The sequence below is a fragment of the Stomoxys calcitrans genome, chromosome 1 (assembly GCF_963082655.1).
Source record: "Stomoxys calcitrans chromosome 1, idStoCalc2.1, whole genome shotgun sequence".
NCBI classification, from domain to species: Eukaryota; Metazoa; Arthropoda; class Insecta; order Diptera; family Muscidae; genus Stomoxys; species Stomoxys calcitrans.
In genome coordinates, this window is record NC_081552.1 from 218,884,253 (window position 1) to 218,911,398 (window position 27,146).

General features: G+C 39.6%; 1 protein-coding gene across 9 annotated transcripts in view; it reads left to right on the forward strand.

Annotated features, from left to right (window-relative positions):
- Positions 1-27,146, forward strand: part of LOC106090109 (collagen alpha-1(XVIII) chain) — a 1,585,531-nt gene that overhangs the window by 1,424,075 nt on the left and 134,310 nt on the right. Inside the window, exon 25 of one of the 9 annotated variants that reach the window (XM_059369507.1) lies at positions 16,715-16,741. The exons of the other annotated variants lie outside the window; for them this stretch is intronic. Coding sequence (XP_059225490.1) covers positions 16,715-16,741 — 27 coding nt within the window. The remainder of the gene's footprint in view (positions 1-16,714; positions 16,742-27,146) is intronic. 9 annotated transcript variants of the gene reach the window in all.

Genomic DNA, 27,146 nt, shown 5'->3' on the forward strand with positions numbered 1-27,146 from the left:
TTGAAGACAAAAATCTAATATGAAGGTCAAAATAACGTTGACAGTAAGGAAATCGAGCTTGGGACAAGACAACAGTAAACCGTTGTTAAAGGCGGAATAATAGCCTCACAATTAGGAGCTTCTTTCAATGTTTAATACGTGTAAGTTAAGATGCTATGTTAAAAAAAAAAAAAAATTTCAAAAAATAATAAAATAGAGTTAATTAAGAATAAGTCAGGGATCAAAATTTGAAACGGATGATCATGTCCGTTAGTAAACGGTAACTATAATTTAAAGATAGCATCTATATTTTAAAGTGTTGGTTCTATGGCTCGTTTTCATGCTAAAATCCTACAACCAAGGAAAAATCTTAAATTTTGGGCCAACTTTTGTTTTCAGTGTAGTCAGCAACATCAATTAAATACAATATTTCTAGTGCATTTATTCGATACTGCGCCATTTGTAGCTACATTTTCCAAATGTGGCTAAATATTTTTATATGCAAAATTTTTCTTTTTTAGTATTTAATATTGTTTTAACAAAAATATTATAACAAATGTTCATGAAAATGCTTTTAAGAAAACTCACCAACGACAGTGCAAAAAAAATCTTTTTAATATTAAGTTCCTTAATTTAAATACTTTAAACGTCCAATGTTACATACATAAACACTACAGTGACACCGACAATCTACAACAACCTACCGGGAGCTGAGAAATTTCATTTCCATGCCTACGAAACAGCGTTACAATAGAACACTTTTGAAGTTCTTACAATAATAACTAAATAACATAAATAAAAAATAATAAAGTTATAAAATAAAATAAAATAAAATAAAATTAAAATAAAATAAAATAAAATAAAATAAAATAAAATAAAATAAAATAAAATAAAATAAAATAAAATAAAATAAAATAAAATAAAATAAAATAAAATAAAATAAAAAAAAATAAAAAAATAAAATAAAATAAAGTAAAGTAAAATAAAGTAAAATAAAATAAAATAGAAAGAGATAAAATAAAATAAAATAAAATAGAAAGAGATAAAATAAAATAAGAAACAAAACATTGATCGCATTTGTCGAGTTCTATGCAAAATTTCAGCCAAATCGGATGAGAATTGCGCCCTCTAGAGGCTCAAGAAGTCAAGACCCAAGATCGGTTTATATGGCAGCTATATCAAAACATGGACCGATTAAAACCATACTTAGCGTAGTTGTTGGAAGTGCTGCCAAAACACTACGTGCAAAATTTTACTTAAATCGGGCGAGAATTGCGCCCTCTAGAGGCTCAAGAAGTCAAAACGCATGATCGGTTTATATGGCAGCTTTATCTAAACATGGACCGATTTGGCCCATTTACAATACCAACTGACCTACACTAATAAAAAGTATTTGTGCAAAATTTCAAGCGGCTAGCTTTACTCCTTCAAAAGTTATCGTGCTTTCGACAGATAGACGGACGGACGGACGGACTGACGGACGGACATGGCTAGATCGACTTAAAATTACATGACGATCGAGAATATATATATACTTTATGGGGTCTTAGACGCATATTTCGAGGTGTTACAAACAGAATGACGAAATAAGCGTACCCCCATCCTTTGGTGGAAAGTATAATAAACAAGTAAAAGCGTGCTTAAGTCGGCCGGGCCGAATCTTGGGAACCCACCACTATGGATTCCGCTAAAATATGGGAGCTATATCGAGTTAATTGCGGCTTCCAGGCGCTCAAGAAGTCAAACCGGGAGATCAGTTTATATGGTAGCTGTATGAGGTTATTGACCAATTTGAAGCGTACTTGGCTCCATTGTTAGGAGTCATAACAGAATACTATGTGCAAAATTTCAACTAAATAGGATGAAAATTGAGTCTTCGAGGTGCTCAAGAAATCAAGTCGGGAGATCGGTTTGTATGGGAGCTATATCAGGTTCTTGACCGAATTAGACCATATTTGACACATTGTTGAAAGTCATAGCAGAACGCCAAGTACAAAATTTCAGCCAAATAGGATAAAAATTGTTTCTTGCAAGGCTCCAAGATGTCAAATCAGGAGATCGAGAGCTATATCCAAATTTGAACCGATATGGCTCATTTGCAATCCCCAACGACCTACATTAATATAAAGTATCTGTGCAAAATTTCAAGCGGATAGCTCTACGCGTTCGACCGCTAACGTTATTTCGACAGACGGACGGACGGACACGGCTAGTTCAAATCGGAATTTCCAGACGATCAATAACATATGTACTTGCTTAGATCAATATTTCGAGGTGTTACAAATGGAATGACTAGATTAGTATACCCCCATGGTGGTGGGTATAAAAAGTAAGAATTTCCTAATTAAATGATATAAGCTTTAATAAAATAGTATAGGTTCGGTTAGGTTATGTTTAAGATGCAGTCTGCAATCAGATTCACCAAGGCGTTTTAATCAACTTGAATACCACGGGAACAGGAAAAGGAAGGTGCCTTTTAGTTCCTACGGTTGAACCATCCACATCACTTAAAAAGGCCCATCGACATGCGAATGTTCATATTCGCTATTTCAGACAAGTTCTCAAAGAAATGAAATCCTTTAACATCGTGTGGGTTATATGGCGCTGTTCTATGGATTATTCCACAGTGTGTGTTCTTCTTCTGATTCCTTACTTGAGGTTGTTTGTCAGAAATACCAGACTTTCTAGAACCGGTTTGTAATCGGTTGGCCAGCTGATCTGACCATGCAGATGTCTTTCCCGCTTCTTACGACATCCAGAAATTCAAAGCAAGTGTCAATAGAAACACCTCCTACTTTCCCCTCTCAGATCCTTGACTATCCTCTCCAACGCAATGCACTGCACATATAGGGGACATCCTCTGCGTTTTGGTTGAACCTAAAAAACCTAAAATGGAACTGCTTCTGATTGCCAAATCACGACATAATAACAGCAGATGCTCTATAGGCTCCTCTTCCTCGACGTCCTCACAGCCACTGCAGAAGTCGAAACCTGTAATCTTCAATCTGTTGCCATGGTTTCCGATCAGACAGTGATCCAGTCATGACGGACACAATCACTGAGACGGTTGTTTTTGTCCAGCGACAGCAAAGAGGTGACCTTTTCAAGTCTAGATTGGATCATATAATTTTAGAGTGCTCACAATCCCCCTCTGTCATCACCTATCATTTGTTGCCCTTCGTGACCCATCCAGAAAATTGCGCCTAAATGTTGCTAGAGGCATACCCACAGATTTCATTTCCCCTGTAAAACTGCCAAGGGGCTGAGTTCTGGAGGGAAAGCGGTTGGTTATTGCTTGGATCGTGGAAAATATATAATGGAATATAAATATTTTCCTCGCAATTTATGTTTGGCTGGAAGGGGCGAAATAATAAAAAAAAAATATATTCCAATTCCCTTGGGATATCTCAATGGCTCGGCACGCAGAACAGGTTAATAATGAACTGTTAAGCCATCTCGTTGAGAAATCTGCGACAGTCGAGGACGGTTTCAGAATTCAGAAATACGTTCCCCAGGGATTAAATAGAGGACTGGCTGCTGGACACATACAACAGTGGTCAGGCCACCGGCTGATTAGCTTCACAGCTTTCATCTGAAGACAATTTTTTAAAAATGTTCCTTAGCATTATGTTAATGAATTATTTATATATTGTTAATAAATATTGTGTTAATGAATTATTATATATCAAGCTCTCGGTATAGGTAATGACTATGACCGCCAAATAACCTATATGTGCGATTTGGAATCCAAAGACTGTATTATTTAATTTTTTATGTTCAAAAAAGGATCTGAACATAGCAGAAATTGTTTTTTTTTATATTTTTACAAACATCTGCATAATAACACAGCAAAACTACTCATCTCTAAAAATCTACACTATATACACTTGCTGATTTGAAGATGCCTTTGATGATCTAAGCCAAAATTGAGCAATCACTCACGTACTAGTGCATATCTTCTTATATGCAAATGCAAATTTTGCCCATGAACATTCCACTAAGGAATATGAGCAAACTTCTCACATTTCAATGGGTGCAGTCCGATTCAAGTTTAAGCTCATTGATAAGGAGCCTCCTTTTTATAGACGAGTCCGAACGGCGTGCCCAAGTGCGACACCTCTGGAGAGAAGTTGTACATGGCATAGTACCTCACAAATGTTGCCAGCATTAGGAGGGGAAAAAACCGCTGAAAATTGTTCTGATGTTCCCGCCAGGATTCGAACCCAGGCGTTCAGCGTCATAGGCGGACATGCTAACCTCTGCGCCACGGTGGCCTCTATCTTCTTATATATAAAAATTAATTTGTGTTAGTTTGTAGGTTTGTTTGTGTGTTGTCTATATTCTCCCGTAGTGAAAATAGGGTACTAAATGTTTTGATATCCGATGGGGGAGCGGACGCTCCCCCTTACCCTAATTTTCAGAAACGACAGATCTCGGAGATGGGTAGTGCGATTTAAACAAAATTTTGTGTACTTTCTTATAGTAACGTACAAACAAATATTTGGTATCCAAATTTCGGATGGGGTACCTAGGGGGGCGCCCCACCCCCAAAACCTACCAAATTTTTATATACGACAACGACGACACGACAATATGGAACTCAAATGGAAGGTATTTAAGAGTAGAATACATATCTGCTATCCAATTGTCGGTCTAAGTGTTTGGGGGACCATCCAAAACCCCAAAACACCCCTAAATCGGGCATATTTACCGATCTCGGCAATATGGGACTCAAATGAGAGGTATATGCGAGTACAATACCAATTTGGTATCCAAATGTGAGATCAAGTTTCCGGTGGGTTAACCCCTTCCCCAAAACACTTCCCAAACGGGACTTATTTACTGACCGTGGCAATATGGGGCTCAAATGAAAGGTATTTAAGTGTAGAATACGAATCTGATATCCAAATGTGGGAGCAAGTGTATGGGGCCCGCTCATTCCCAAGAACATCCCCAAAGAGGACATATATACGACCATAGCAATATGGGGCTCAAATGAAAGGTCTTTGGAAGAATAGCAGGAATCTAATTTCAATATTCGGGAAAAGTGTCTATGGAGCCACCCCACCCCCATAACACCACCCAAATAGGAAGTATTTGCTGACCATTGCAATATGAGGCTCAAATGAGAGGGTTTTTAGAGTGGAACACGAATCTGATATATATTATCATTATCTGATACCAACATTCGGAAACAGCTGTCTATGGGACGTTCCACCACCATAACAACCCCCAAATAGGACTTATTTTCTCACCAAGACAATTTGGATGTTCAAGACAGTGGAGCTCGATATTCATAGCTTTTAGGGCACATACCCCCAGCCGGACATATTTGCTGGCTTATGCAATGAGGGATTTAAATGGTATTTGAGATTAGAAAACGAATTTGTTATCCAATTTTGAGGACAATGGCAATATGGCGTTCAAATAAATGATATTTGAGAATAGAGCACGTTGCTGATATGTTTCCAGGGGACCACCCCATTCCCCTAAACATCCTTAAATCGGGCATATTTACCGACCATGTCAGTGTGGAGCTTAAATGAAAGGAATTGGGGAGTAGAGCAAGAATTGGTCCCAAAGGTATTTAATAAAGGTATTTAAGAATAGAATATGAATTTGATATCCAAATGTAGGACCTTTTAGGACATTATCCCTTCCCCAAAACACCCCCCAAAGGGTTTACATTTTTCGACCATGCCAACATGTGGCTCAAATGAAAGGTATTTGGGATTAGAAAAAGAATTTGATAACTAATTTTGGGGCCATGTGTTTGGGGGACGCCTCATCGTGTAAACCCCCCTCGAAACCAATGACAATTTGGGGTTTAAAGAAATGGTATTTGAGAGAAGAGCACGGGCCAAATGTCTGAGGGACCACCTCACCCCGAAAGCACCCCTAAATCAAGCATCATGAGAATTTCGGGCTGAAATAAAGTATTTGAGGTACACCTTATATCCAAACTTAAATTCGAAGACCAATAAAGATCATATGGGATTCAGATAAAGACACTTATATTGTTAAACTGTTAGTCAAGCGATATACTCTTTCCGTAGCATGGTATTTCACTAAAAGCCCTTTAATTGTCGAAAATAAATATTCCAAGGAAACTTTTGTTCCATATAAAGTAAAAGAAGGCGAAGCGGAGGGGGCTCGCTTTAGCTAGTTATTGCATATACACAAGAAAATAAGCCTTACTTTACTTTAATTGGCTATGATAGAACATTTGTTCCACTAGCCGAACGTAGACTAGCCTTCCAAGCTCCTCGCTTTTCTGCGCTCATTCTAAAATCTCTGACACCAAGTTTCGAGGTGTCTCCCACCACTTGATCTTTCCATCGGGCTTCTGGTTTACGTGTACCACCGTGTTTGCCTTCAAAAAGACTTCTTTGCTGAAGCTTCTTCATCCATTCTGATAACATGACCTAGCCAAAGCAGCTATTGTATTTTAATACGTGTAACTATGCTATCGTCGTCATATAGTTTATACAGCTCGTGTATCATACGACGCCTATATTCTCCATTAACGCAAACTGGTCCATATATATTTTACGATGAATCTTTCTCTCAAATACTCCAAGTACTGCTTCGTGTGCTTTCACAAGTACCCATGCCTCAGAACCATATAACAATACGGATAGCATCAGTATCTTGTATAGTAGAATCTTCGTCTCTCGAGAGGTGGCCCTGTTTCAAGACTGCCTACTTAATTCAAAGTTGCATCTGTTTGCCAGTATTATTCTTTGCTTTTTCTCCATTTCCATTTGCCATACCCTTTTTCACTGACTCTCTTGCGATTCTTTCAAAGGCTGTAGTTACTACTTCCGGTTACCGAGCCATGATATCGATGTCGTCGCCATAGGCGAGTAGCATGTGTTCTCTTGTGATTAGAGTGCCATATCTATTCACATCTGCATCTCGTATAATCTTCTCTAACAGGATATTAAAGAGATCCTTGTTTGAAACCTTGGTTTAAAAAGATTCCTTCGTATTCCTAATGAAGAACGCGTATCAGCAAGTGTCATCCTGCAGAGTCTTATTAATTTTACAGGGATACCGGATACTCGGCTTGAAATGCCTTTGAACGTAAAGAGGTATCGAAAGCGGCTTTATAGTCAACAAAGAGATGGTAGGTGTTGATAAATAATAAAATAAGCCCTTGAGCTCCAAATGGGAGGGTGTGTCCATCGTTGCTGTAACTAACAAATAAAGACACATTTTAAAGATTTTTAATTTTAACATCGCATATATTTCACATACCCTCTCTTTGTAAGCCTTAAATTCCAATAATTTAGTGGTGCTTACAAAACTATGAGTTGATGTCCTTTTCATGCAGCTCTCTGTTTTGCATACCCAAAAATATGTGTGTTTTGCCCTTTTTGAGTTTCTTGTTTTGTATTTGTTGTGTTTTGCTTTGCAAACATTTGACTCTTCCAAAAAAAGGAAAAAAAATCCTTCAATAAACATAGGGGCCAACTCCTTAGGTTATTTTTCTGAGGGCAATTTGGAAAATTGCTCAAGTACCTTAAATAAACATAGCAAAAGCAAACGACATCTAAAACTGGTAAATAAAAAATAAGTTTCTCTCTGCTACTTGAATTTGTTTGTGTATTCGCACGAAGAGCAACGAAATGCTTGAAATGTTGCAGAAAGGGAGAAAGTGGCAAGGCGGGGTGGGGGTGGCAGTCTTTGCCGCCATCCCACAGTAATAGTTGCAAATGTTTATTTACACCGAGAAAAGCAAATTAAATTGCAACTGGAAAAAAGGACGAAGACAACACATACAAGGACATCGACTTCAATGAGATTAAGTTTGTTGTTAAAGGATAAAAGGCACTTTTGCTGTCTTTTTTTCCCCCCTTTTTGCGTATTTTATTTGCTACTTTCATTTTGTGGCTCTGCAGCGAATGAGTGGTTGTTGCAAACTGTTTGCTTTCGTCGTCGCTTTGCTTGGTTGTCTTATTATGTCCTCCTCAAAGCGCTGGCACTCTGTGCAAAATGTTAGTTTTACGGTCTTAAGTACCTTCAACACATTGGCATATAAACGAAACGAAAGATTTTCTCATTTCCTGTCCCTAATTTCCTTGACTGCGTATGTAAGGGTTCTTATTTACTCACACTGGTGTGTATAAACTTGTGACACAGTGGTTTTGGGGGTGAAGCATTTATGTGTTGGCGTTTTGTGCAGGAGCGTAATTCTAGCTGGCTATCATTATGGAATGTTAGCCAGCATTTTCAAGAGAGATATATTCTTCTAATAGGGTTCGCATTCCTGAAGGCACAAAAGATGAAGCCGATGCATAGCTTCATCTCTTCCGAAAATCTTATAGGCTTTTGGATGGGTGCAACATGATTTCAAGTGGAGGTTTTCGCGGTGCTGGAAACTATGTCGATTTTTGAGTGGCACACAGTGCTGCCCCGGTGGACTAAAACGTAAATAGGGAAAATGAAAATTGCGCTGACATTTTTTACTAATCTTATAAAAACACTCTTTAAATAAGAAGATTTAAAAAAAGCATATATTTGAGGGCCCCTTCAAATATTCGATGTTTTCAAACGAAGGATTTTTGACATATTTTTTTCCAAAAATTTCAATTTTAAGCAAATTGGATTTTTTTAATTGGCATAGAGAGATCATAATTGAAAGCGCATTTGTCACAGACATAACTTTACTTTAATTGGCTATGACAGAATATTTCTTCCACTAGCCGAACGTAGAATAGCGTTCCAAGCTCCTCGATCTTCTGCGCTCATTCTAAAATCTCTGACACCAAGTTTCGAGGTGTCTCCCACAATTTGATCTTTCCATCGGGCTTTTGGTCTTCCCGGTTTGCGTGTACCACTGTGTTTGCCTTCAAAAGACTTTTTTGCTGGAGCTTATGACAACATGACCTAGCCAACGCAGCCGTTGTATTTTGATGCGTGTAACTATGCTATCGTCATACAGCTCGTGGTTCATACGTCGCCTATATTCTCCGTTAACGCAAACTGGTCCACATATATTTTACGAAGAATCTTTCTCTCAAATACTCCAAGCACTGCCTCATCTGCTTTCACAAGTACCCATGCTTCAGAACCATATAACAGCACGGGTAGTATCAGTGTCTTGTAAAGTGTAGTCTTTGCCCCTGTTTCTAAACTGCTTACTTAGTCCAAAGTAGCATCTGTTTGCCAGTATTATTCTTCGCTTTATCTCAAAACTGGTGTCATTCGTTTCGGTTACGGCGGCGCCGAGGTAGATAAAGTTACTGACTATCTCAAAGTTGTGGTTCCCAACTTTCTCCATGTTCTTTATCTGCTCGGTTGTACAAGGCTTTTTGGGAGTGGAAACCATCCATTTCGTCTTATCTCCATTTACTGACAGACCCATTTTCACTGACTCTCTTTCGATTCTTTCAAAGGCTGCTGTTACTACTTCCGGTGACCGACCTATGATATCGATGTCGTCAGCATGGGCGAGTAGCATGTGTTCTCCTGTGATTAGTATGCCATATCTATTCACATCTGCATCTCGTATAATCTTCTCCATCAGGATAATAAAGAGATCACATGATAGGCTGTCTCCTTGTCTGAAACCTCGTTTGGTATTAAATGGGTTCGGAGAGATTCTTTCCTATTCTTACTGAGGAACGCGTATCAGCAAGTGTCATCCTGCAGAGTCTTATTAATTTTGCAGGGATACTAAACTCAGACATGGCTTGAAATACCTTTGAACGTAAAGGAGTATCGAAGGCGGCTTTGTAGTCAACAAAGAGGTGGTAGGTGTTGATTTGTCCTTCTCGGGTCTTTTCCAGGCTTTGGCGCAGTGTGAATATCTGGTCTAGGGTGGATTTACCTGATCTAAAGCCGCATCGACAGGGCCCAATTATCTCATTTACTTTAGGTTTTAATCTTTCACACAGTACGCTCGAGAGTATCTTGTATGTGATGGGGAGGAGACTTATTCCTCTGTAGTTGGCACATTCCGTCTTGTCGCCTTTCTTGTGTACGGGACATTGTATGCTCACAGACATGAACATATGGTTAGTACCGTTGGCATTAAATTAGAGGCAAAAATAAAGCAATAACTGTCAAAATTGAAATTGTCAGCAGAGTGTATCTAAAAGGGCCGGCTTGAGTGTTCTAAATCAACAAAGGTGAATTTCAGCTGCACAAACTTGCACCAATTCAATAGTTTGAATTATATTGTGAAAATAATTTTCGGCACCTTTTTAAAAGCAGGGCTAAAAACTCCTTTCAATTAGGATTCTAGCAAATCAAAATATTCCACAAAAATGTTCGCCAGAAAATTCTACTCTAGTCCGCTGAATATACCAAAACCCAAAACTTGGTATAAACACCGGAAATCAGTAAAACGGAAAACCCAATACAGGTATAACGCCTTCTATGGGCTAAAGAACTCAAATCAAGAGATTGATTTATATGGGAGCTATATCAGGTTAAAGACCGATTTGGACTATACCTGTGGTAGATGTTGGGACTCTTAAAAGATGTCATTGTGCAAAATTTCAGACCAATTGGATAATAATTGCGACCTCTGGAGGCTCAAGAAGTTAAATAGGGAGATCGGTTTCAAAATTTCAGCTAAATCGTATAACAATTGCACCCTCTGGAGGCTCAAGATGTTAAAACGGGAGATCGGTTTGTATGGGAGCTATTGGGTTGCCCAAAAAGTAATTGCGGATTTTTCATATAGTCGGCGTTGACAAATTTTTTCACAGCTTGTGACTCTGCAATTGCATTCTTTCTTCTGTCAGTTATCAGCTGTTACTTTTAGCTTGCTTTAGAAAAAAGTGTAAAAAAAGTATATTTGATTAAAGTTCATTCTAAGTTTTATTAAAAATGCATTTACTTTCTTTTAAAAAATCCGCAATTACTTTATGGGCAACCCAATATATCAGTTTATAGACCGATTTGGAGCATACTTGTGTTAGATGTTGAGACTCTTAACAGATGTCATTGTGCAAACTTTTAGACAAATTGGGTAATAATTGCGACCTCTGGACGCTCAAGAAGTTAAATAGGGAAATCGGTTTATATGGGAGATATATTAGGTTATAAACCGATTTGGACCATACTTTTTTCTGTATAAAACTCAAATATACCTGAGTGTAAAATTTTAGAGCTTAATATTAACTCTAATTTTTTTTGTCCAACGAATACACTAAGAGACAACACTGTGCGGCGGCCTGATGAGTGAGTCAATATATATTTGGACAGTAAGACCGGGAATTGTGTCAAGTGAGGTCATGTGAGGCTTTTGAACTTGTGCATCGTTCCTTCAAGTGGTGGTTTTGGCGGTCCTGAAACCACTGGAAACGATGACGATGTGGAAGTGCCGTCCTGGCCAGACTGTCACTATATATTTGAACAGTAGGGATTATCTAAAGGCTCTGGCATCACGCCAAGTGTGATCGGGCCTGGTACGAAGATGCAGAAGAGCTTTTTCGAACTATGGGAAAGGCTGTCAAGCTTTGCTGGATAACGGACCATAAAAGAGTGGCGGAGAAGAAAGCGTTCGAAGAGGTAGCCAAGAATTGATCACTAATTGGCACAGATCGTGCTACGGAATCAGAGAACCATCCTCTGCGTGAGCTTATTTGTGGGGTGTACAAGGCATACTACCCGTCAAAAAGTAGTCAAAAATATGCCATTGGAAAACGGATAGGTATAATTCTTTAAAATTTGAATTGGTTAAATATGAGGTATTCTAGAAAATATGGGCAATCTTAAGGCCCTAGGTGGTTTCGAAAAACTTTTCGGACTGCCAAGTATTCATTTGCAATCCGATTTTCTTACTATTAAAAAATTTCACAGATTTAGCTCTAACCGTCCCGAAATGCCAATATTTTTAACTGTTTTTTTTTATTCTATCCCACTGTGCGTGGGCTGCTGCTGTAGGGTGCAGGGCAGAAAAGGCCCTGTACTCGTGTATTTTGTGGCACTGAGGCTGAGGAACACTGTCTTCGGACTGTTGAAAGGAGTCCTGACTGGCCACTGCAATGGCAGATTTCTGCTGGGTTTGCGATGACAAGGAGGGGTCTGAGACGGTCTAGCACAATTGCATTCTCTTTCCTCATGCTGCAGTTCTGCAGAGGCCTGAAATCGCTGATTGGACCATGCTCTCAACGATGAGATATTTTTGTCTTGTGCGTTGGCTTCATTATACCCTACACCACCACTGTGGTAGAGGGTATTAAAACTTTGTACATTTGTTGCACGCTAAGAAGAAGAAGAGCTAGACCCATCGATAAGTATACCGATCGGCTACAAATCATTTCCAGATTTGATTTAGCTATGTCCGTCTGTCTATTTGTCCATGTATTCTTGTAATCGAGCTGCAGGTCGCATTTGTTTTCCGATTGTCATAAAATTTGGCACAGCTCACTTTTTTTGATTCAAGGATGAACGCTATTGATTCAGATTTAGATATAGCTCCCACATATATCTTTCATTAGATGTGGCCTTATAAGTTGGTGTTGTTGTTGTTGCCACATTTTCATGTGGGTGTGGGGATCCTCGTCAAACCCCTGTAGGTGAGCAATCCCCTTCCCGTCCAAAGGACGGATTGCCGCGGAAACAGGGTGGCCGTTGGAGCATTCCATTATCCACAATTTATGGTTGCGCCCGGTAGCTCGCAGCTTAGCTTCTCGTGATAGCAATACACAACACACTGATCGGGTCACAACGTTCCGGCCTGTGTGGTGTTCTCAGCTATGCCATGGATCCCAAGTATCCACACTTTTTGTCCGATCTTTACAAAATTCAGCATGAAATTTTTCGTTTGAAGTCTTAATACGTGTCCAAAATTTGATGTTACAGTAAGTATACAAAATTAAAGTCTGACAAGATTTAGATAGATTACATTTATTACAAGTAGTAGGTAGAATCGGTGGTGTAGGGTATTATATAGTCGGCTGCGCCCGACTTTAGCCTTTCCTTGTTTCTCCATCTTCGTTTTCTCTTCTACCGTCTAAGCTTTCCGAGTGAAGCGGTTAGCAAGAAAGTTTGTCCGCCAACCTAGCCTAATCTATTGTAGTATAGAGCCAGTGCATAACACACGGTCTAAATCCCGTTTTTAGCCAAAGGCTCTCTTGTGGTGTAAGAGTATCCTTATGTACCCATTCCAACATGTAAAATTTCAGGTTCATTTTTCTGTCCAGGTAAACCCAGGTATTTCGCACTTTCAGTAAATGGACCATGCTGTCTTCTGAAGAAGACAGCTATTTGTACCCAGGTGGTTAGCATCAAAGACGGGCATACTAACCTCTGAGCTACGTTTGTCCCCAGAGGCTTCGGATGTATCTTCCATTAATCCGAGACAGAATCCCATTCAGGTTTTTCTTCTGAGCCTTTTTCAACTCGTCTTTATATTTTCTTAGCGTAAAGACGCTCCAGTCCTGTTCTGCTTTGTGGCTCTCGCGTTGTTGAAGAGTATTTTGAAAATCTCCCTAAACTTGTTTTTTACATTACCATTGTTGCCATAGTTTGCTCTTTGGTTTAGTTCTGGAACAATCAGTTATTCAAGGCATTCGTTATCCGATTGGCATTTATATCAATCTCGTCCACATTTTCATTGGAAAGTTGGCGGATTTTAGTTGATTATGGAAATATTTTTCTAAAATTTTAATAATTGCGATTTTTGTATACGCAAATAAAATTTATTTTGAAAACAACAACTTTTGTCGAAAAGACGACGACGAAATTTGTTAATTTTCCTGCAACAACTTAATATAAATCTCTGCGACCGAAAGTACAAATTTGTTGTTGAAGGGCTGTCTTTGAAAACCAACACATAACAACAACAATATATCCATAAGTGAACAAAAAACCATTTAACCAGCCACCACGTGTGCTTTGCTGCACACAGCTTCGGTGTGAAATATATCCAATTCTGACCCTCTAATGTATATACATTCATGATCGTCGTAAAAATCTAAGATCATCTATCCATGTCCGTCCGTCTGTCCTTTTGCCTGTTGACATCACGCTTCAGTCTTAAAAATAGAGATATTCAGCTAAAACTTTGCACAGACTATTTTTTTTGTCTATAGGTAAAATTCGAAGATGGGCTATATCGGCCTATATATTAATATAGCCTCTATATGGACCAATTCGCCGATTAAAGATCTTTGGCCCATAAAAGACGCATTTTTTTGTCCGATTTTGCTAAAATTTGGGACGATGTGTTGTGTTAGGCCTTTTTATACTCTTCCGCTATTTGGTCTAGATTGGTCCAGATTTGGATATAGCTGTCATATAGACCGATTTCGCGATTTAAGATCTTGGGCCCATAAAAGGCGCATTTATGGTCCGATTTTGCCAAAATTCGGGACAGTGAGCTGTGTAAGGCCCTTCACGACCCTTCTTTATTTTGGTTCAGATCGGTCCAGATTTGAATGTAGCTCTTATATGACCGGGCGCATAAATGGCACGTTTATTGTCCGATGTCGCCGAAATTTGGGACAGTGAGTTGTGCTGGATTCCTCGATATCTTTCTGCAATTTGGCTCCGATCCGATCGATGTAAGGTCTTGGGCCTCTAAAAGGCGCATTTATTTTCCGATGTCGCCGAAATTTGGGACGGCGAGCTTGCTAGGTCTTTCGACATCTCTCTGCAATTTGGCCAAGACCGGTTCAGATTTGGATATAGCTGCCATATAGACCGATCTTCCGATTTAAGGTCCTGGGCCCATAAAAGACTCATTTTGGGACAGTGATTTTTGTTAGGCCCTTCGACATCCCTTTTCAATTTGGCCCAGATCGGTCCAGAATTGGATGTAGCCGCCATATAGACCGATGATGTAAGGTTTTGGGCCCATAAAAGACTCATTTGTTTTCCGATGTCGCCGAAATTTTGGACAGTGATTTGTGTAAGGCCCTTCGACATCGCTTTTCAATTTGGCCCAGATCGATCCAGATTTGGATATAGCTGCCATATTAAGAGATTGGTCTCTCAATTTAAAGTCTTGATCCATAAATGGCGCATTTATTGTCCGATTTCGCCGAAATTGGGGGCAGAGAGTTGTGTTTAGCTTTTCGACATCCGTGTGGCATATTTTGTTCTACAAAATTGAACAATGACTTGTACTCAATAGTCCGTGCCGAATTTGGTCCAAATCGGACCATATTTCGATATAGCAGCTATGGGGGCATAAATTATGCATTTTTCACCGGATTATGACGAAAGGAGGTTTTCACATATGCCAGAGGCGGTGGGTATCCAAAGTTGGGTCTGGCCGAAATTAACGCCTTTCTACTTGTTTGCTCTTGGGATTTTTCTCTGCCATTCTCTCTACTATTACCCAAAAAACCAATTTTATAAATTTTGCCCACTGAGTGATTTAAACTCAAGACCTATTGTTTGATAGTCTTGTACTCATCCTCTATCGTACCGACATCATGTTATTCATGATGAAATAACGCAATAGGCATTATTGCACAGTAATACGTGTCTCAATAAAAACCAATATTAAAAACATTTTAAATTTTTTTTTTTTTTGATTACAAAGTACATATTTTGTTTAGCCGAATTTTCTTAAAAAAGTTTAAAGAAAAAATAATAAAAAACTCAAATTTTGGCCGGCCGGGGGACTCGAACCTGAGTTTGCAAGTACTTAATGGCATGGGAGTTTTGGGTGCTATATGGTAGTACGCGCATTTTAACAACAGACTCAATAAAAGAATCTGTTGTGAATTCACACAATTTGAATTATTCTCTCTGTCGAGTCGCTATAAACCTACTGCCACAAATAAAGTCTTCAATTCCATGCCATAATTCGTTGAAAATTTTAAGTTCCACATACAAATTTGGTAGTTGGGTTTTCTCTTATTGGTATTTTTTTTCTGTGAAGATATGCAGAGCATCAGTTTTATATGCTTTCATTGTTCGATTACTGTAAGCGCCATTTCCTCATTTGAAATGGACTAGTTTTCTTCAATAAATCATATGCCCCGGAATATGCGCCAAATATAAAATGGCCATGATTTTAAACCAACGTTGATGGTCAATTTCACTTAAGTGCTGAACCACCAACCAACATAGGCATCCATCAATCAAGTGAGACCATTAATTTTTTCCACATCCACAGAAACCACATCAACAACAACACAATCAGCAATAGAATAGAAAAACATTTTTGTTTTTTAAACGAAGCATTTCCTAAATCATTTCCATGTGAAGGCACTCAACTCTATTCAAATCAAGCACAACACAACACCGCCATACCAATCATACATTTGAATTCAAGCGAAGTTTTAAATCTTGTATTTCTTTCAAAAACACAAATCATGGCAGCCATTGAAGCGTATACTGGGCTTTTTATAAATACCGTGTTTGTGGATATGTTTTCAGCAATTTTTGTTTTGTTCTACAATTAATTGCTAAATTCCATTATATTTCAATTCGATTCAATCACTTCACTAATTTCAGTTTTTACTCGAAAAAGAAAATCACACACACACTTTTGAATTTCCTATAATTTATACATCATTGTTGCGATGGCAACCCATGATATATGCTCTATTTTGAAAAGTTCATGGAAATATTTTTGCGTTGTGTTGTTTTTGTTGATTTGATGTTTTATTTCTATCCTCATTCATATGAATAGTACGAGTAAATTATATAAATATTAATTGAAAATAATTAAATGCTCTTCTATTTCATTCCTACCTTTTTTGCATAATGGTCTTGTTTTTTCCCCCTTCCCATCCATGCATTGGCAAAAACTAATTAGTTTACTACGGCTCCCGAATATGAAACGGTAAATATTTAAAATATTTTATAATTTATAAACAATAACAATAATAAACAAATACCACTACAGCAAGAGTAAAAGAACGCCTAAAATTCAATTAAACAATGTCCTTTGGGGTTAGATATTGAATATGTAATGCAATGTGTATAGTAAATGCTTGTCATATGTGGAAATAATCGATTCAAATAGCTGTTATCAGACCTGTTCAGGTTTTCCGAATCGCAAAACTAAAAATTTTCTTTGCCTTATCTCTTGCAAACCTTGCCATATCGATATTGGAAAGCAAATTCTTAACAAATTTTTCTACAGTAAGAGGACCCTCAAGTAACTCCGAACCATTGACCAAGAAGACTAAATAATATAGGCGAAAGATTTTTTTTCGTTTTACGAATTTGAAAACCCGGAGCAGGCCTGTATCTAACATTTACTCACCGCATACAGACGAATTGTGATATGTGTAATTATGAACTGGAGCCTCGTTTACTATTCACAACATGACCATGTCAACCATATTTTGTTATACCCACAACCAATTTAGTGTTCAAATTTTCCCAATTTCGGAATGTTTATTTCTGATTCTTCACTCTACATACGAGGGTTGCCTTTTATGTTTCGGGATTGGACAACCCATGTGTAATAATGTCTTTCTTATGTTTAAACAAGTAGGAACGTGCTCAGTTCGGCCGGACCGAATCTTATATACCCTGCACCGAATCTTATATACCCTGCACCGAATCTTATATACCCTCCACTCGCATTTGTCGAGTTCTTTGCGCGGTATCTATTTTTAGGCACACAATGGATAAGAATTGCTATGCTATTGGAGCTATATCAAGTTGTATTCCGATTCGGATCATAAGTGAACTAATTGTTGAAGATCTTGGAGATCTTCTCGGCACCTCAACCACATATGGTTAAGATCGGCCCATATTTGGATATTTATATGAACATAGTAGTGGTATAACAAGTAAGAGCGTGCTAAGTTCGGCCGGGCCGAAGCTTATATAACCTCCACCATTGATCGCATTAATGGAGTTCTATGCGCGCTATCTCTTGTTGGACAAACATAGAATATTGAATAAGAACTGTTATGCTCTTGGAGCTATATCAAGTTATAGTCCGATTCGGACCATAAATGAATGCTGAACATTGTAGAAGTCATTGGGTAATATTTCAGTCCAATCGGCCAAGAATTGCACCTTGTAGGGGCTCAAGAAGCAAAGGCGGGAGCTCGTTTTAAAGGGTTGCTGTATCTTCCTATAGATCGATTAAGGTAATATTAAACACGTAAGTTAAAGATCATGGGAGAAGCCTTTGTACAAAATTTCGGCCAAATCGGATGAGAATTGCGCCCTCTAGAGGCTTAAGAAGTCAAGATCCCAGATCAGTTTAAATGACAGCTATATCAGGTTATGGACCGATATGATCCAAATAAGACTGCAGGATGGCACTTGCTGATACACGTTCCTCAGTAAGAATGGGAAAGAATCTCTCGGAACCATTTAATACCAAACCAGGTTTCAGACAAGGAGACATCATGTGATCTCTTTTATATCCTGCTGGAGAAGATTATAGACAACATTCATGCAGACTCGGTAGCAGATGCGGTGAATAGTTACCTGGTGAATGTGGTCCTTGGAGAACGACCGCCTCCCATTGCATCTGAAGAAATCAACCACCCCCAACAAACCAGAGTAGTTCTGACTAAATTACGATCCGGCAGATGCAGCTGCCTCAATTCATACAAAGCATGGATTGATGCCAACGTGCAGAATGTATGTCCCGATTGTGACCAGGGACCACACATCAGCAGTCCCAGATCCCTCTGGACGCACCCCCTCTTAGTCGCCTCCCATTGCATCTGAAGAAATCAACCTCCCCCGACAAACCAGAGTAGTTCACTAAATTACGATCCTGCAGATGCAGCTGCCTCAATTTATACAAAGCAAGGATTGATGCCATTGCAATGATGCCGTGCAGAATGTATGTCCCGATTGTGACCAGGGACCAAACGACCGATTGAACCGGACCTACTTGAACCATACTCGGCATAGTTGTTGGAATTAATAACAATCAATTTTATGCTAAATTTAAACCAAATCGGATAAGAATTGCGCCCTCTAGTGGCTCAAGAAGTCAAGATTCAAGATCGGTTTATATGACAGCTATATCAAGTTATAGACCGATTTGAACCACACTATTGCTATAAGGCCAACAACAACCAGGACGGTAAGGTCACGAACAGTCTTGCAGTGTAAGGCGATGATTAACACCTTCTCTGAGGATGGCAAAATCCGCATCGTTTGGGTCTCGGGCCATAACGAATTAAGGGAAAATGAAAGGGCACGCGATTTGGCTGTGAAGGCAAGAGGACTGCCGTCAATAAACTTGGTTAATCCGAAGCCTTTCGGATCGACGCAGTCTAAGTTAAGGAAGTGGGCGACGAATGCGCATGCAACATTGTGGAACAGCGAAACGGTCCATAGGGGGATCCACATCGTGAGAAGACTAGGCTATTACTGAAAGGAAGCAAGAAGGAGATCAGTATAGCTATTGATATCATAACGGGACACATAGGACTATGAGCTCACTTATGTAAAATCAGTGTGGCAAGTGATAGCATGTGTAGGGCATGCGGCGAAGATAATGAGACGTTGGAGCATTTCCTTTGTCATTGCCCGGCTTTCGCCTCTAACAAATACCGGCACTTAGATATCAGACACAATACCAGACAAGAACAAACTTAGGGGAGTGGTATTGAAAACAATTAAGGATTTTGTAAGTAGCACGGAATTCCTAACTTAAACCCATGTTTTTAGAGGTTACTTTATAGTTATTAGAGCGCACAACAAGCCGAATACTGTCTCAGTTATATGTCCATAATGGCGTGGAGCGGATTAATATATGCACCCTCTTTTCAACCTAACCTAACCTAGCACAGTTGCTGGAAGTGATACCAAAACACTTCGTGGAAAAATACAGACAAATCGATTGAGAATTGCGCCCTCTAGTGGCCCTCAAGACGTCAAGATCCAAGATCGGTTTAATGGCAGCTATATCAGGTTATGAACCGGTTTGAACCATATTTAGCCCAGCTGTTGACATTTTCAGCTAAATCGGTTAAGAATTGCGCCCACTAGATGCTCAAGAAGTCAAGACCCAAGATCGCTTTATATGGCAGCTACATCAAAACATGGACCGATTTGGCCCATTTATATTCCCAACCGATCTATGACACCTTTTTGGAGAGAATTTTTATCATGACAATGCATGGTACCCTGCAAATGTCGCCAGCATTAAGAGGGGATACCCACCGCTTTAAATTTTGTCCGATGTTCTTCCCAGAATTGGAACGCAGGCGTTCAGTGTCATAGGCGGTCATGGGCTACAGTGACACGAATTCGATATCCACATTCAGGACGAAGTGTCCACACCCTAAAAACATGTTATAGAGAGTTAAAGAAGAGACAGCGGTGAGGGTCCGGTTAGGCTAGTGGTAGATAAGATAAACTTTGGATCTTGAATGACTACACCAAAAATGGCTCAGATGGGTCAACTGGGAAACAAAAACCGCTAAACTATTATACCTCTCAAGCCCCAATTTGTATCTGATTAGTTCGAAGCGTGTATGGCCTCTGATAGATGTAGCCACCTTAGAAAATGATTGAAAAATTTTATCTTTTTAGTTCACAGTACCACTTACTGTTGCCGGATTTGGCTAATATTGTGTATATGCACTAAACTCATGACGTCTACAAATAATCCGCTCCATTCACACTGCATAGGGCCATGCATATCGATTTCAGAGTATGGAAAACTTTTCATAAATGTCGGTTTTTACTGCATATAATCTGAGTTAATTTGTATAAAATCCAATCATATCGGTATTAAATTCATCTGGGCAAAGTTCTTAATTATTAAATCAGCTTACCAAAAAAAAAAATTATGGAAAAACCTTAGCGGTGGCTATGCATATTTACCCCCTGCCAAACATAATACCATTTTTACAGGGCTTTGTATTTTTTCTTTGAATATTCTTCAATACACATTCTCCCTTTGAATAATGCTCTCCATATGAGAAAACTGAAATATGTTCAAAAATATAGGAATTTTATTCCTGCTTTTTGCCATCAATTACATGAACGTGTTAATATATGAATCACACACCATGGAATACCATTCGCAATGTACAAAGGACTAAAGAGGAGGAAAATACAAAACAGACTCCACTATAGTTTATCGCATAAAAACGCGTGAGAACATTGACACCTGCCAGTTGTTATTCGTTTGGTGCAGTGTTAAAGCGATTGACAAGTTGCTGGACTTGTCAATTTGTGGAAAATGCAACACCATTCGCCCGCCCGGTGTGACGGGATGACAAAAGTATGACAGCAAATCGCTAGGGACAAAAATAATCAAATTAAAAAACAAACATTTATCACCAACACAAAAGGTTTTTTGATCGATAAAAAAATTTAACAATTGTTATGGAATTGAAGTTAAATATGCTATGTGCAAACCTGTAGAGAAGGATTTTTTTTTAACTGCATGTTTGTATTATGAAACTGAAGTGATTCAATTCTAAAGGGAGTTTTGAGTTTTTTTATGGTGATGCACATATTTTAAGGAGGCCACATTGGCGCCTGGGCTCCTTAATGGAATGTCCATGGGCAAATATTCATTTGCACAATTTTTTAAGGAATTATGTTTGAGTGCATGATATCAACTGGTGGTGTTAATTTTTTGTGTTATATATTGGGTTGCCCAAAAAGTAATTGCGGATTTTTTAAAAGAAAGTAAATGCAAACTTAGAATGAACTTTAATCAAATATACTTTTTTTACACTTTTTTTCTAAAGCAAGCCAAAAGTAACAGCTGATAACTAACAGAAGAAAGAATGCAATTACAGAGTCACAAGCTGTGAAAAAATTTGTCAACGCCGACTATATGAAAAATCCGCAATTACTTTTTGGACAACCCAATAATTCGTTTAACTGGAACAAATTCTATAAATGCCTTACACTGTTTTAGAGAACTGCAGTGAAGGCTGATTAAAAAACAAGTAAAAAGGCATTAAGTTCGGCCGGGACGAACTTTGGATACCCACCACCTCGGGTATATATGTAAACCACCTTTCATCAAAATCCGGTGAAGGGGTCAAGGGGCTTAACTTAACTCACTGGCCCAAATTTCGGCGACAACGGACAATAAATGTGCTTTTTATGGGCCCAAAACCTTAAATCGTGAAATCGGTCTATATGGCAGCTATATCCAAATCGGAACCGATCAGGGCCAAATTGAAGAAGAATGTGGAAGGGCCTAAGACAACTCACTGTCCCGAATTTCAGCAAAATCGGATAAAAAATGTGTCTTTAATGGGCCTACGACCCTCCATCGGAGGATTGGTCTATATGGCAGCTATATCCAAATCTAGACCGATCTAGGCCAAATTAACGGAGGATGTCGAAGGCCTTAACACAACTCACTGTCTTGAATTTCAGTAAAATCGGATAATGAATGTGGCTTTTATGGGCCCAAAACCTTAAATCGTGAAATAGGTCTATGTGGTAGCTATATCCAAATGTGGACGGAGCTGGGCCAAATTAACGGAGGATGTCGAAGGGCCTAACACAACTCACTGTCCCAAATTTGAGCAAAATCGGATAATAAATGTGGCTTTTATGGGCCTAAGACCCTAAATCGGAGGATCGGTCTATATGGCAGCTATATCCAAATCTGGACCAATCTGGGCCAAATCAAAGAATGATGTCGAAGGGCCTAACACAACTCACTATCCCGAATTTCAGTAAAATCGGATAATTAATGTGGTTTTTATGGGCCTAAGACCCTAAATCGGAGGATCGGTCTATATGACAGCTATATCCAAATCTGGACCGATCTGAGCCAAATAAAGGAAAGATGGCGAAGAGCCTAACACAACTCACTGTCCCAAATTTAAGCAAAATTGGATAATAAATTTGGCTTTTTTGGGCCTAAGACCCTAAATCGGCGGATCGGTCAATATGGGGGCTATATCAAGATATAGTCCGATATAGCCCATTTTCGAACTTAACCTGCTTATGGACAAAAAAGGAATCTTGATCCAAGATCAAGTTCGAAGATGGGCTATATCGGACTATATCTTGATATAGCCCCCATATAGACCGATCCGCCCATTTAGGGTCTTAGGCCCATAAAAGCCACATTTATTATCCAATTTCGCTGAAATTCGGGACAGTGAGTTGTGTTAGGCCCTTCGACTTTCTTCGTCAATTTGGCCCAGATCGATCCAGATTTGGATATAGCTGCCATTTAGACCGATCTCTCGGTTTTAGGTTTTGGGGCCATAATAGGGGCATTAATTGTCCGATTTTGCCGAAATTTGAGATAGTAAGTTGCGTTAGGCTCTGCGATTGGATATAGCTGCCGGTCCAGATTTGGATATAGCTGCCGTATAGACCGATCCCTCGATTTAGATTCTTAGGCCCATAAAAGTCACATTTATTATCCGATTTTGCTAAAATTTCGGACAGTGAGTTGCATTAGGCTCTGCGACGTCCTTCGTCAATTTGGCCCAGATCGGTACAGATTTGAATATAGCTGCCATATATACCCGAGGTGGTGGGTATCCAAAGTTCGGCCCGGACCAGCTTAACGCCTGTTTTACTTGTTGAAATATGCACTGCATTCAACCAAACGCTATTGGCATGTTGTGTATGCCACTAATGTGGAGTATGTTTGAGGTCAAGATAGAGTACCCTTGTGTTTATCCAAAAGCTTGATGAATATACTCTGCAGGCAGTACTTGTAGTGTTTGAGAGAAAGTTTCTTTGTAAATTTGATGGACCAGTTTGCATTGATGGAGAGTATGGGCGTCGTATGAACCACAATATGTATGAGCTGTATGACGACGATAGCATAGTTAAACGTATCAAAATACAGCGGCTGCGTTGGCTAGATCATGTTGTCTGAGTGAATGAAGAAGCTCCAGCAAGGAAGTCTTTTGAAGGCATTCACGACAGTACACGCAAACCGGACGGCCAAGAGCTTGATGGTGAAAGACGTCTCGAAACTTGGTATCAGAGATTATTTGTTTTATTTTTGGGATTAATTTGGTATGTGCCATACTACTCACATAGAAAGTATTCAACGTATTTTAAGTCAAATATGCTTTAAAATCGTTAGTCATTATAAGATCTTCCACATACATAACTTAATGTTTATTTTTAGGATACGAACCTAAGAGCATAGAAGAAAATTTCATTCTATTCACTTTATCTTTGATTTAATTAATAATGCCATTAATTCTCCAGAATTATCATGGCGCATACTGTTGCATGCATCACCTAGACAAATGTGGTATACTGAACTGTTCAAGGTCATGTGAGTGATTCTTACACCCATCCCTTCTATCAAGTAGTGCTCTTTCTAAGGACTATGCAAACCGCAAATAATGAGCACATACTTTCTACATGTGCTCTCACATTTTCACCTACGACCTTGACAAATTTGTCCCCGATTAACGTATGCCTTATCGCAAAGCGTTCTAAAAGATCTGTGAAGCATTCTTATGCTAAAATGGTTCTGGGGTAAATTTGTTTTGGTGTTTTTTTTTTTTGATAAGCAAGAAATTTCAATATTTTATAAATATTTTGTTTTTTTTTCTGCTGTCTTTGTCATTTTCTACGCACTTTTGAACTCTTTCATGCGAAAATCTTTGCCTCTGTCATCCCAGGACGTGAGCTACGACCAAAGTCACCAAGGGTGACATGATATGTGAACATTAAACGTTCTGACAGCAGCCTACCTCCCTCCATACATGCCATGACTAAGGCATCTCAGAGTCTACTCCACATGTCGTCCGTCACGGCATTGAGTGTTTTTTTTTTTCGCCTTCTTTACTACGCGGACGAGTTCTTGTCATTTGAATTTATTTTTTTTTTATCTTGCTTTCATTCACTAAAATAAATTGGATTCTTTTGCCTGTGAAATCTGAGATGTTCATGGAGATGAGCGAAATATCTGAAAGTGAAAAAAACCTGATAGCTAAAAGCAATTGACATGACACAATGCGAAATGAAAGTGAGAAAAAAAACACAACTGCATTAAGACTAGGCACTTGAGAGTTGGGAAAAAAAGTTGAACACAAAATTTTGCAATTTTTCTTACACAGACCATGTTTCGAATGAAGAATCGCGACGATATTAAACTTTAACAGATTATCGAAATGAATGTTTATATTTGATGAAATCAGGTGTTCTTCCATATGTTGTGGTAATGGACCAGAGCGGCAAAACGTGCCTCCTGGAAGCTTTTCTGCGAACAGGTCGTTAATGACGCCGCCAAGATAAAAAAGTTTCTCTCAAAAACCCATGTCCATGAACTGAAACTTTAGTAGACGATATGGGAGTGAGAGCAGAGACAACGGAGGACATGTTGAGGCTTTTGATGAAAACCCATTTTCCACAAAATACGACGGGACTCACGAAGACACCGGAATCTTGGAATAATGACGTTGATCGAAGGTTTATAATAACGGAATTTATGGAGAAGGAATCCTTCAGGAGCTTCAAACCACTTAAGTCACCCGGACCTGATGGGATATTTCCGGCGTTACTACAGAAAGAGGCAGACTATCTGGCGCCTCGTCTGGCCAAAATTTTCACAGCGTGCCTAGGACTTTCATATACTCCGAAAGCTTGGCAGGAGGCAAGGGTGGTGTTTATACCTAAGGCCGGCAAGGCAAGTTATGCAACACCAAAGGCCTACAGACGCTTAAGCCTTACGTCCTTTCTACTCAAAACCATGGAACGTATTGTGGACACGATGATAAAGAGTATGACATCCAGCGAACTGCTCAAATACAAACAGCATGCCTGTGTCGAGGGAAGGTCGGTGGAGACTGTCCTGCACGAGGTTGTGCATAAAATAGAGTAGTCGTTCGATGCCAAAACGTACACACTGGCGGTATGCATTGACACCGAGGGGGCTTTTAACAATGTGCGGAGCGACACACTGATCCAGTCCTTAGACCAGTACCGGGTGGACCCGGTCCTTAGAGACTGGATAAACCATATGCTAAGGAACAGGTGGATAAATTGTGTGTCCCATGGCATAAATATAAGGCAGAAAGTGGCACGATCACGCCGCAGGAGGACATTTTATTGCCACTCCTATGGGTGACCACCATAATACGGATGCTGACTTCTAAGAGGTAAGGATCCGAACGAGCTATGCAGAAGGGCCGAAAGGGTCTTGCATATGGCATATGACTGGGCTAGACCCTGGCGTCACAATGTTAACCCAGAGAAGACTGAAATATGCCTGTTCACGAGGAAGACGAAGGAGGGCCAATTTAAGGCACCACGTTTCCTCAATAAGACGATTTCGATATCTGACAAGGTCAAATACTTAGGTGTGATCTTGGACAGGAAACTGAATTGGAAGTGTCGCATTCAGGAGCGTACTGAGAAGGCTCACAGATGTAAGGCACTATGTAGACGGACCGTAGACTCGAAATGGGGCCTGAATCCGAGGATAGTCCTCTGGCTCTACAGGAGCGTGATTAGACCAATACTAACTTACGCTTCAGTAGTTTGGTGGACTGCTATGGAGAAAAATTCAACATAAGGACCATACAACAGGTTCAGAGAACATGTTGTCTTGGTATAGGCGGAGCGATGAAGACCACGCCCACTAGGGCACTGGAGACTATTCTAGATATCCGACCCATTGACATACAGATTAAGTGTGAGGCAGCCACTGCGGCTATGAGACTAAAGGCGATGGGAAAACGGATTAAGGATTGGAAGAGGCTCAAACCATCGCGGTATATTCGAGGCGACGATAGAAAATCTAGAAGAAAATGGAGAGGTTTCCTATCGGATACCTCAGATAAAGCTTGAAGTCGAGTGCGAGGCACTGCTGCCATCGGCACAGTCTTGGCTTGAAGGAACACTAGTATTGCCATCTGGAAGATCATGTTACACGGTTGGATCAAAGCTAGAGGACAGAGTGGGCCTGGGGGTTTACATTGAGAACCCAGGGACTGACATCTGTTTTAGACTGCCTGACCATTATACGGTTAGCAGGCGGAGATCCGGGCGATCACGGAATGCGTGAAGTGATGTGGTGCTAACGCGAGGACGTCGAGTCTGAACATCTTGCCATAAGGGCAATAACAACCAGGACGATAAGATCACGAGCAGTGTTGCAGTGTAAGAAGGAGATTAACGCCTTCTCTGAGGATGGGAAAATCCGCATCGTTTGGATGCCGGGCCATAGCGAAGTAACTGAGAATGAGAAAACAGACTATTTGGCGGTGAAGGCCAGAGATCTGCCGTCAATAAACTTGATTAACCCGAAGCCTTTCGGGTCGACGTAGTCGGAAATAAGGTAGTGGGCGACGAAC